At 44.5% G+C, this 11,955-nt stretch overlaps 1 protein-coding gene across 5 annotated transcripts in view; it reads left to right on the plus strand.

Moving 5' to 3' along the window:
- Positions 1 to 11,066, plus strand: part of KIF1B (kinesin family member 1B) — a 130,254-nt gene extending 119,188 nt beyond the window's left edge. For all 5 annotated transcript variants that reach the window (XM_029913548.1, XM_029913550.1, XM_029913547.1 and 2 more), the window contains 8 exons: positions 181 to 326; positions 711 to 950; positions 1,718 to 1,789; positions 2,618 to 2,739; positions 3,571 to 3,720; positions 4,247 to 4,439; positions 5,215 to 5,333; positions 6,193 to 11,066. In XM_029913548.1, the coding sequence (XP_029769408.1) occupies positions 181 to 326; positions 711 to 950; positions 1,718 to 1,789; positions 2,618 to 2,739; positions 3,571 to 3,720; positions 4,247 to 4,439; positions 5,215 to 5,333; positions 6,193 to 6,235 (1,085 nt within the window). In that variant the 3' untranslated portion in view covers positions 6,236 to 11,066. The remainder of the gene's footprint in view (positions 1 to 180; positions 327 to 710; positions 951 to 1,717; positions 1,790 to 2,617; positions 2,740 to 3,570; positions 3,721 to 4,246; positions 4,440 to 5,214; positions 5,334 to 6,192) is intronic.
- Positions 11,067 to 11,955: the final 889 nt, after the last annotated feature.

Genomic DNA, 11,955 nt, shown 5'->3' on the forward strand with positions numbered 1-11,955 from the left:
AGTGTAGTGTGTGACTGATGGGAGGCATTGCCACTGATGTAATCCTGGTTATTTTATCTACACCAAGTTGAGTTGGGGGTGTGTGGGTTCCCTGCCAGTTGCTATACATTAGTCTGTATTGTATCTTTTCCCAATCTACTGTTTTTAACCTGCGCCGCTACTCTGTACTTGACTCCTCAGGAATGCAGAGGAGGAGAAGGAAAGTCCTGGATACGTCTGTGGCATATGTCCGTGGCGAAGAGAACCTGGCAGGTTGGAGGCCCCGTGGTGACAGCCTCATTCTAGAGCACCAGTGGGAACTGGAGAAGCTGGAGCTGCTGCATGAGGTACCCAAAGGGAGAAGGAAGGAGCTGGGGGGGAAGAGCAAGACAGAACTACATCTTCCAGCAGTCTTTTATGCTGATTGTAACCTCCAAATTGGGAGGGCCTTGCATGGGAATTTTTGTTTTTAGCATTTTCAGCAAGGCTAGGCCTTGGGTAGGTTCCCCACCAGATGGGTACAGAGAGGCTGTTCACGCCAGAGAAAACAGCCTTCAGCTCTCAATGCATTCAGCAAAAGAAATGATTAACTTTTTAGCGTGTTACCAGTTATTTCTGCTCCCAGGCCTCATGACTCTCTGGTAGATGTCCTGTTGAGTGAGAGAGGGATTCCCATGCTCTTGAGGGTGAAGAATGTCCTAGAATTGATGCTTAATTCTGTTGATTCTCAGGTGGAAAAGACTCGTCACTTCCTGCTACTGCGTGAGAAACTTGGCGACAGCATCCCCAAATCCTTGAGTGACTCGCTGTCCCCCAGTCTGAGCAGTGGGACCCTCAGCACCTCCACCAGCATCTCCTCCCAAATTTCCACTACCACTTTTGAGAGTGCTGTCACGCCCAGTGAAAGCAGCGGCTATGACTCTGCAGACATCGAGAGCCTGGTGGATAGGGAGAAAGAGCTGGCAACCAAGGTACAGACTGCCCAGAGAACAGAACAGGTCCAGGTTGTGGCACTGAAGATGCAGTAAAGATGTTGTAACAAAGAGTTAAAATATCTAGGGCTTAATCATTGAAGGAACCACAAAAGCCTTTCACCTGCACTACTTGGGCAATACAACAAATATCTGATGGACCTCTGTATCATTCCTAACTGGGGCAAATGATCAGGTGGGGAAGAGGGACAATGAACTGATATGCTCTTGTTTTTTAGCTGGTACCTTTTTGGTTTTATTCATTAGCTGTATGAAATCCTTCTGCTAGATCTCCAGTTCAGGGGATACTTGGTTTACAAGTGCACTTTAGGACCTAGAAACTAGTTCTGTAGTCTCATGTCCTTTTCTTTTACTTTTCCATACTCAGCCCCTCATATTCCATGGCGAATGTGCTGTGTTCTATACAGAGCCTTGTTTACATAAGCTGCATAACCAAAGTTCTCTTCTCTCTAACCAGCCAGTAGATGTCTCCCTTCAGTGAAATTTAAAGAGATGACTGGGGTTGCACTGTTAATGCCATACCCAGCACTTGCCTTAGTGCTCCTGGATATGGAAGTGTTGGGTAGTGTAATCACAGGAATTGTATGACTGACATCTGTTTTTCCTGTTGGTGTCATCACACTCAGTCTTGGGCAGACTGTAGTTCACTAATTCTTGAGTGGGCCTTGGTAGATTGCCTGTTACGTGTGCTCTATTGCTACCTAAAATGTAATTGGCAACACCTGTTGTCTTTTGCTTTTTCTCAGTGCCTGCAGCTTCTTACCCACACTTTCAACCGTGAATTTAACCAGGTGTACAACAGCATCAGTGATTGTAAGGTAAGGCGCTTGCTGTAGCCGCTGTGACAGCAGCCAAACATGCAATAGGCCTGTCTATTTTTCCTACAGTACCTTTTCTGCCCACTATTTAATCTTCTGGGGTCTTAGAATCCTAAATATTCTCTAAGTTGAAGTATGATTTGTAGGTACTGTGTATTGAAAGGCTGCCTGTTTGTGTAAAGTAAAGATTCTCATGCCATCATGGTGAAAACACAAGAGTTGCACCTGAATGATACAACTGATACTGGATTCAAACCATTTTGTTTCTCTTTCGTCTGTTGGGGTGTTCAATGGCCCCCCAAGTTCCAAAGCATAGGGAAAGCAATTCAAATGGTGCAGGTGAAGTCTCTTCTGGGTTTAGTACTAGTGCTCCAGTTTGTATTATAGTTCACCTCATGACATGGAGTGCTCATTCTCATCATCATGTTCCTCAGTTTCCCAGCAACAAAGGATAAACTGAACAACTCATTTGAGAATTGACTTTAGATACAAATGACAATAAAGAAATGAATCTGATGTTACAAAACCGACCACCCAATGTTGCATTGATGGATTCTGTGTGCAGATCATCAGATGCCTAGCACACTGTCAGACAGTACCCACAGAAGTGCTGCATTATCTGCTTTTCAGACAAGGAGATTTCTACAAAGAGGGATTAGGTGCAAAAATATGGCTGTTGTGGTATTTATCTAATAGAGTAATTAGTATTGGTAGAAATATTCCGCTGAGCACTCCTAATTATGGATACTGAGTGCAATGTTATCTTACCAAGGTGACAGACACCAACTACAGAAATCTTATCCTGCAGTGTTTTGTGTGTTCTTGTAGCTATCTGATATCTCTCCAATCGGGCGGGACCCATCAGTGTCCAGTTTCAGCAGTGCCACCCTCACACCTTCATCCACCTGTCCCTCTCTGGCAGATTCAAGGTGCAATTCAGTGGATCAGAAGTAAGTAGAGATGGGGGGGAGGGGGAGGGGGATTCTAAACAAACTCTTCCACTCTGCTGCTTCTCTTGGTATTGTCCTTTCTGATTTCTCATTCATTTTTCTTTCTGCTTCTTCCCTTCTGTCTGCATGTGCTTTCTCATTCTGTCTCCTGCTCTCTCTTCTGTGCATTTATTCTCTTCCCATTCTTTCCTCTTTTAAGCTTTTTTTTTTTTCTCACTGTGAAGGGGCAGTCAGGTGAATACTGTGTGTTATGGACACCACTGCATTTTTAGCATGTAAAACCCACTGTGGTTCTTGGGAGTCTGTCAAGAGAACAGATCATGATAGGCCAATTTGGCGAGTGACCTCTGTTGCTTGGTTTCTCATAGTTATGAAGGATGGTTTAGATAAAATTGGGGATCACTTCTCACTGAAGGACAATTTGGTGCTTTCCTTGTTCCTTAGTCCTCATTGAGAGCAGTGCTGTCCAGGAAGTGCCCTCCTAGTATCTACTCAGCCATAATCTGGGCACAGCCCCTCAGTGTTGTGGACTGTGCTTGGAGAGGGATGCAAGGGAGAAATCGTCTGAAGCAACCTACGGGTGGGCAGATCGCTTCTGTGTTCTGAGTGGAGGGCCTCAAGCTAGTGGTAAATGCTGTTTGAGAGTTATACAAAAGGTTCTCAAGGGCCATGGCATAGCATATAATCACTCTGAAACTGGTGGATCAGGCTCATGGCAGAACAGAAGAGCATCTTATGGGAGAAGATGGGCTTCAGAAATGCTTTCAGTTGTGCTGTCACAACCAGTTGCTTTGTAGTGATTACTTTTCTCCCCCATCCTTTTTTTAAAAGGACTCCAGAAGCAAATTCCCGTGCCTCCAGCCCCTGCCCAGAGTTGGAACAATTCCAGCTGGTTACAACAGTGGAAACCTCCTTCTTGGCCAGAGCTGGAAAGAATGAATTCCTGAACCTCGTTCCAGATATTGAGGAAATCAGACCTGGGTAAGTCAATTGCTGCAGTGTCAAATTTTCCTGCGCTCTCTAAAGTAGGGGCTTTCTTGGGTTTCCAGTTGTCCTGCCTCATCTGAGGAAGATGAACGCAATAGCTACCAAGATTTCTGCTGGCAGCACTAAAGCAGCAGCCTGCGAGAGACGCTCAGAGGCTAGTAGCAGGGTAGGGGAGAGTTGTGTTGATCTGTCTTCCATAGCGCTAAATCCTGCAAACACTTCATGCACAGAACTAGTTCTGCTACAGAATCTGACCTGTTTTATCCATGTTACTGCAGCATAGCTCTCTGTGCATCACTTGTCCCGTGTGCACAGCTAGGTGTCCTTTTGGAATGGGGAGATGGGGTTAAGCTTTCCTCTGAAGAAACTGACATTGGCTGGGATGGGAGACAGGACTATAGGCCCACTGATCTGTTCCTATAGCCTTATTGCCATTTCACTCTGTTATTGGGCCATCCTAGCAGGGGCTGATTCACTTCATACTTTCTTGAATAAATATATTTCCCCTTTGTTTCTTCAGCTCTGTGGTCTCAAAGAAGGGGTACCTCCACTTCAAGGAGCCACTCTCCAGCTCCTGGGCCAAGCACTTTGTGATAGTCCGCCGTCCATACGTCTTTATTTACAACAGCGACAAAGACCCTGTGGAGAAGGGGATCATAAACCTGTCCACAGCTCAGGTGGAGTACAGCGAGGATCAGCAGGCAATGGTGAAGGTCAGTCTAAGTGCCTGGAAACTTCAGTCCTCTGTTTATTCACAGAACAGGAGTAGAATGCTGATGCTGCCGTGCCAATCTGACTGATCTCTGATCTGGAGTAACCACCTCTAGGATTTAGCAAGATCAATCTCAATGGTAGTTCAGCCATTGACACTTCTGCTGAGGCTGCCAACAAGGTTCCCAGTTAGTGCAGTGGTGGTTTTTGTGATATGCATGCAAACCCACAGGGAGCTGGACTGAGACTATTGGTCCACTATCAGTCACCACCAGTCTGGGCAGGATTCAGACTGAGAGGTTTAAGGCTGTCCCCCTTTACCAGTCCCCTGATTCCTTTAGTCCCTCACATATACATTATACAGCAGATTGACTACAGCTATTTGATTTACTGCAAAAAAATAATGCTTTATTTGCATTATTGTAGCACCTAGGAGTCCACACAATGTACTAGGACCCCCTTGTGTTCTGTACACACAGAACAAAAAAATAGTCCCTGCCACAAAGATTTTACCAAAGGATCGAGCTCCACGAGTAGTAGAACATCTCTGTGAAATACGCTCTTGTTAATAGCTTTGGGGATGAACAATATACTGGACACATCTAATGCATCCTGGAGGAAAGAAAACAAGTATATCCGTTGTCTGAATGTCTCCTGGGAAACTGCTGCTGGGACAGGCACATTCCAGTAGCAATGAAGGGGTGTTAACCCCTTGTGTAACTAGTCTCTGCATCTACAGGCTTGGTTACTTGAGAACTGTCTGTTTCAATATTTCAGACCCCCAATACCTTTGCTGTGTGCACAAAGCACCGTGGGGTCCTGCTCCAGGCCATCAACGACAAAGATATGAACGACTGGTTATACGCCTTCAACCCTCTTCTTGCTGGCACAATACGGTAAGAGGCATCTGTGCCTGAGTGAGCAGACACTGCAGAGCAGAGATGTGGTTAGTGGGATGTGGACAGGCAACTCGTCATATTGGTTAGCAGATTTTGCTCTGAGGGGATGGGGGAGCCGATTCCAGTGAGCACTCAATCTACTGGTGTGGGGAAAAAAAGCCAACCCTAAAGCCTAGAAAGTGCAGTGGATGCTGTCTGTTCACCAGCTTCTTACTAGACAAATCACATTTAAATATATGCAGGATGATGTGTGTAATGTAGATATGAAGAGCTTAAAATGGCCTTTGGCCTCGTGGACTTTCTCCCTTTTTACAAATATATTAGACTGTTCACTGCCTAGCTGCTGGTAGGTCTGGGTTGCTTCTCTGTTTGGCCAGATTGTAGGGTGACGCAGAAGAACTCTCCCTCCTCCTTCCTCTTGCTGTCTTTCTCCCAAGAGTCCCTGCATTCTAGCCCACACCAAAAGTGCCACCTTGTCAGCTGGGCTACGGAGGTTCCTGGCTCTCCCTTGAAGGCACTGTAACACAGTACCGCTAGAAAAAACTCAGTCTTCATTTTACTAAAAAGCTCATTGAGAACCCAACTGTGTTATTGGTATAGAGAGAGGAGCTCTTAAACTGCAGTTCCTACCTGATCCCATCTCCCTCACAAGGACACTGGGGCAGCAAGTACAGCTGCCAAGTTATCACTCTTATATATTTTTACCTTTGGTAAAAAAAAAAATGCAAAATAAGCATAGATGAAATAACATCAAGATGTGGTAGAAAAGAAGGTAAAGAATGACCGGGAGGGAGGAAGAATGAGGCTTAGGAGGTAATGGCAAGCTAGCTGATCCTTTTTCCTTTGTTTTGTGCAGGTCAAAACTGGCCCGAAGACGCACGGGCCTGCTGAAGTACTGAGTCCATGTGACGTTCTCATCTGTTCTAACACGCCTTCTGATAGATAAAGTGTTACCTCTCATTTCTCTGTGTGATTCTTGATGGTTTCTCTTGTATGTAATCCTGTGGCTTAACTTCCATTCCCGCCCCACTTCCTTCAGCACTTTTTCTAGCTATTCTAACCCTACCCCCCTTTTTTTTCCATCTGTGCTGAGAATCCTACTAGTAGCATGTGGCCAAAACAAAAGGAAAAAACAAAAAAAGGATCCAGTGAATATTGCACGACTTTAAAAAGAAAAGTTATTTTTTTGTCTTTTCCTTAAGACGATTGGTTTCCCATTCCAACTGACTCTTTGATGTCTGTACCACTGTCCTCAGTGTTATCTGTCTGAAATGCTTTAGGTTTTTCTTTATTTTATGACTTTGCGGTAACCACAATGCTGCCCTCAGGACAAGATTCTTAGGCTAGGGAAAAATGGTTCCTTCTAAGCATCTAAACATGGCGTTACCCAGCTAGAAGCTGCCGCTGCTCTTGAGGCTTCCTAAGTCTTGCCTGTCATTTAACCCCCTGTGAGAGCTGACACATAAGATAATTCAACCCATCCAGGTTGGACTTGAATCTCAGACCCCAGATATCCAGGAATTTGAGTTAATTCTGGAGATGGAGGAATTGTTGGTATTCAGCAGGTCAGAGCAAGGTCTGCTGCTGTCTAGATTGAGGGGAGAACAGGAACAGACCCTGAGTGATGTAGCAGCAGGCTGGAAGAAACTGCCCCGTGGGCTCTTGCCATAGGGGTCTAGATTGGCACTGTTAATTTATAAAGTTCCCCAAAACATTAGCACTTCTCTGCCCCTCTTTTGAGCAGAGCAAGTGGCGTTTGTGGTAACCATGTGCAGGCAATGTGGTCATGTCCCTCCTGATTGGGAAAGGAGGTTGTCACTGAAGCATTGGGTGCAAATCCTGAAATTTGAAGGGCCTCAGCCTTTTCTTTGAGGTGATGCTAATGAAGGAAAGTGGGAAGTGGAAAAATCCCTGTGTGGTGGTTCTCTGGAGCATATTGCAGGAATTAACCAGAAGGATGGGGAGATGCTTCCCTTTTGTCTCTACCTTTGGTCTTGAGAGTTACTGTAGTAGTGACTTTTCCCTTCCCTGTTTGATTAGCTTTAAAACAGAAACCAGCCAGCATGGCCTGGAAAGCTTCTCTGAAAAATGCATCTGGCATATACTCTTGGAGTACCTCTGAAATGGGGGCCTCCCTGCTCCCACCTTGTGCATACTACCCTCCTTTCTCCAATTCGAATGATATCCAATCTGATGATGGGAAAGTATCTTCTCTCCACTGTCTCCTGTAAAACCTAGTGCTTGCGGCACTCTCCAGCCACTGCATGCTTCAGGATGGGAGGGAGCTTTTGCTTCTCTTTGGAAAAAAGATCACATCTCTGCTTGTATCACCACCACCTTCTCCTCCTTTTTCTTCAGCTGCCTCCAGCCCTGCTCCCTAAATTCTGTGGGCAGGAGGATAGTCCCTCCTGAAGAGAGACCAAATAGACTCCTATTCCTGGTCACCAATGTGTAACAAGTGCCTGTTGTAAGATCCCCCTGGGCATCAGCAGCTATTGCTAATTTGATACAAGGTCTCTTAGACAAACCTTGACCCCCCGCCCCTTCAGGCCTTCCACCAAAGACATAGTAAGTTTCCTTTCTCTGGGAGGTGAATTTCCAGCTTAGGTTTCTTGGTGGCTGCAGGGGAGTTATTTTTAGCATCCATCAAAACCCCTTCATTATACTTCAGCAACTCACTCTGGGGAGTGGAATGCCAGGGGGATGGGAATGTACAGAGCTCTCATTAAGTTTATAGCCCTTGGGAGTGGCAAAGGGGGTTTATTTCACTATCCTAGGCACATGCAAGAAAAGGTCCTCTGATCACTCCACCTCAGGAAGGTAGTTTTTCATTCAGATCACTCCTTGTTACCTAATCATGCCACCAACTGGAGTTTTTGTGGCCAGAAGCATGAGGGATTCTCAATAGAGCAACTTTATTCCAGCTTCATGCACTGCTTTGCTTCTGCTGCAAAGCGCAATGCATAGTGGGATCTCATAAAAGCTTAGTTAAAAAAGGAGCAGGAAGATGAAGTCTGATGCTTGCTAGGACATATCTTTATACCTTATATGATGGTAATTAAGCTAAGCTGTGAGCTCACCCCTTCTCCTGCAATCCCCTAGCTCCTTCCAGAACAGGAATCTGCAGTGGGGGAGTGTCATAGGGACCCAAGAGCATCACACAGAAAGCATTTGTTTTCGTTTGTTTGTTTGTAGCATTTTGTTCTTTAATTGTGTGACCCTAACACAGTGATAATGTTCTTTGTTATGTAACAGACACAATATGCACTTCCAGTGTGTGCACAAACCAAGACTGCTAGTGCAGGAAGAGGCTCCCTGAGCTGGAGTTAAGCAGATTTCAAGATTGTTCTAAGAATGAACTAGAGGTTAATTTTAAGCACTAAGTCGCTGCTGCTGCCACCATCAGTAACGAAGGTGGGACCTTTCTGAGAAGGGGAGGGATGGTGATGATTAGATGGTGGTATTATGTGACGCACTGAGAACATTTTTTTTATTTTATTTTTTTAACTAGAACAAAACTAGTTTGCAAAGTCTTTGCTTTGGATAGGCCAGAAGCTGGAAAATTAGCTAAATTCTATTTATAAATATATGTACTATGTATAAACGTGATTAAGGGACCCTCCTTAGGAAACAGGAGGTGGCAGATGGGTATCTTATTACCACAGAACTGAAATGTTACAAATGTGTTGCATAAATTTCACTCTCCTGTATTTGAGGACTGCAGGCAGCTTCCGGTGGCCTGATCTGTATGTGGATCAAAGGTCACTGGAAGTGTAAAATTCTATTTAAGTTTCTACATTTCCTAAAGCCCCATAATCTGTAGAGAGTTCAGAGAGGGCAGTACCACCTTCCAGTCTGATGTAAGAGATGATGAGTCTCCTAGAGTCTTTCACTGGTAATGGAGCTCTGCTCTGGAATGGCAGTGTTCCTTGGTCCTTAAATTAGGAAGTAGAAAAATATTAGATTTTTTTTAATTAATTGAAATTCATATTTTTGTACAGGCTTCCTGTTCTAGCCCAAACAGTTTAAAATGGAAAAAATGCATGGGGCAGGGAAAACTGTCGCCCCTCCTGAAGTTTAAAAATCCAACTGAGCTGTTTTGATGGTTCACCTGCATGCAGGCCGCCCTGGAGTCAGCCAGCTCTTGGGACTTGCTGCTGGAAAGTGGGCACCATGCCATGGGCCACCCAACCTTTTGAGCATGGGCACTGATCCTAAAGGATGTGCCTTGGAAAAAGTTAAGATTGCAGGCACACCTCTAGTTTGGGTTTTTAATGTAATCAAATAATGGAAGGGAAGAAATGACCCAAAGGCCAGTGAAAATATGACACTAGTGTTTAAGTTCCACAAGCCATTTTATTTTAAAAAGAATTGATACTGTATTTTAGAGATGCACTTTACATTTTTTAAACAAAATCCTTAATCCTGGGATGCAGAAGGGAAGGGAGAGGATTTCCAAACCACTGGGAAGGTTTGTCATGCCCATGTCGAAAATCTTTACTACTGCTCAGTGAGGTGTTTCAAAGCAAAGACTTTACTTTCTGCTGCTTGTTATCTAATTTACAGGGATATTTAATTTTTTATGTAATGTATTGTATATTTATACATCTGTAATTAATTGCACATTAGATAAGGAAGAGAGCATTATCCTGGGTATAGAACCCGCTGGTACTCTGCAATTAATACTGCCTATGCATCACTCTGGTACTTACGCAGCATCAGTTTGTGTTAGTTGTATTGTTCTGGATTTTTTCTCTTTTGTTAAAGATGCAGTTGTTAACCTGCTGCTTAAAGGAAAGATATTAATGCTGCTGCTCTTGGAAGGTTTGCAGAATGTATTTAAATGGGACTCTAACTTGTGTGTGTTGCATCTCTCCATTGTGGCTAATTACCCCGTATATGGTCTGAACTGTACTGTACGTAGCAGGAATGTATTCATTTTGTGCTTCCTTGTTAAACAGAAACATCAGCTGTTCGAGAACAGAAATGAGAGATTTTTGTTCAGAAGGCCATTTATGAGTTCTAAGTATTGGAGGCCTAAAAACAATCTAACACTAAACAGATTACTTAACCGTGTGTCAATATTAATTTTAAATTTGCTTCAATCAGTGAGAGAAGCTGTGCACTCAAGCTTGTGGGTCTGGAGAGTTCTAGGACCTCTGTTTTTAATGTTGCCAAATTAATGGCCTGACCTGAGGTACTGAGCTACCCCTAGTTCCTGTTGAAGCCAAGGGTTGGGAATTGGGGAAGTTATGGATGCTCAGCACTTCTCAGGATGAGGCCTTAATTTTCACTCTGCTTGTTCAGAGCACATACTCTATGTGCAGTCTGTTAATGTTCTTGACTTTGGACATTAGAAATGCTGTTGCACTGAAATACCTATTTTTTTAACCAATGTTTCATTCTCCCTATTCAAGTCCTCCACACATGGTAGACACTATAGCATAAGTAGCCTTCTTGAACAAATCTCTTTGCAAACTGATCTCATCCCAGCAAAGGAGTGCATCAGCAACACTGTACATTATTAATTTGATTTTCATTCTCATGTTTTATTTTGTAAATATATCTGATGTTTGGAGCTTGAGTATACAAAATGTAAATATAGTTCATGTATTTGTACTAATTCTGATCCATTTGCTGTATAGCCTTAGGTGTGCAATGCAGATATCTAACTGTGTATGGTAACCTTGCACCACTGAACTGTTAGTGAACGAGGTGAAACAATAAAGGTACAACCAGTGCATTAGCAGGAATTGTGTGCGCTGCTTTCTTCACTTACTATTTTTTACTATTAGTTTCTTGGCTTGATCCCCAAGAGCTGTTGAACTCTGATCTGAACAAGCTTACTCAGGGAGTACAGACATTCCTCTCTGCCTGATTCCAGGTGTTTGTTAGAGACCCTTCTTCAGCTTTTCTATCACCATTCCCCTCAAACATGATTGACTGGCAGTTCTAATTATTCAGTCACTTTCAGTGTAAAAGCTGCTAACCATAGTAGGCCTGGTGGTGGTTGTCACAGGTGACTGGGAGCTCCTTAAATAGAGGCCACTGAAATTTGGCACTGAGGTACTAGCCATATCAAACATGACGGCCGTGCATGGACTTCCCCACGGGTCGAACTCCCCAAGGCCCTGTCCCAGTAGGTATAAAACCTTACAAAAATTTTGACTGTTCAAAACTGCAATGAGGTCCTTAAAATATTACAGCTCCTTAAGTCCCATAAGTAGAGTTGCCAGGCATCCGGGTTTTGAGCGGACTGCCTAGTCGAAAATGGACCTTGGCAGCTCTGGTCAGCACCGCTCATCAGGCCGTTAAAAGTTGAGTCCGTGGTGCAGCGGCGGGGCTAAGATAGGCTCCTTGCCTACCCTGGTTCTGCGCAGCTCCCTGGAAGTGGCCGGCATGTCTGCCCTCTAAGCACGGGGTAATCAGGGAAGCTCTGCATGCTGCCCTCATCCTCAGGCACGGGCACCGCACAGAGCTGCCTGGCTACACCTCCACTTAAGGGCTGGATATGCCGACCGCTTCCAGGAGCAGCATGGAACCAGGGCAGGCAGGGAGCCTGCCTTAGCCCCAGTGCACCACAGACTGGGAGCCACCTGAGGTAAGCACCACCTGGCTG

The sequence above is a fragment of the Terrapene carolina genome, unplaced genomic scaffold (assembly GCF_002925995.2).
Source record: "Terrapene carolina triunguis isolate 2854851 unplaced genomic scaffold, T_m_triunguis-2.0 Scaffold714, whole genome shotgun sequence".
NCBI classification, from domain to species: Eukaryota; Metazoa; Chordata; order Testudines; family Emydidae; genus Terrapene; species Terrapene triunguis.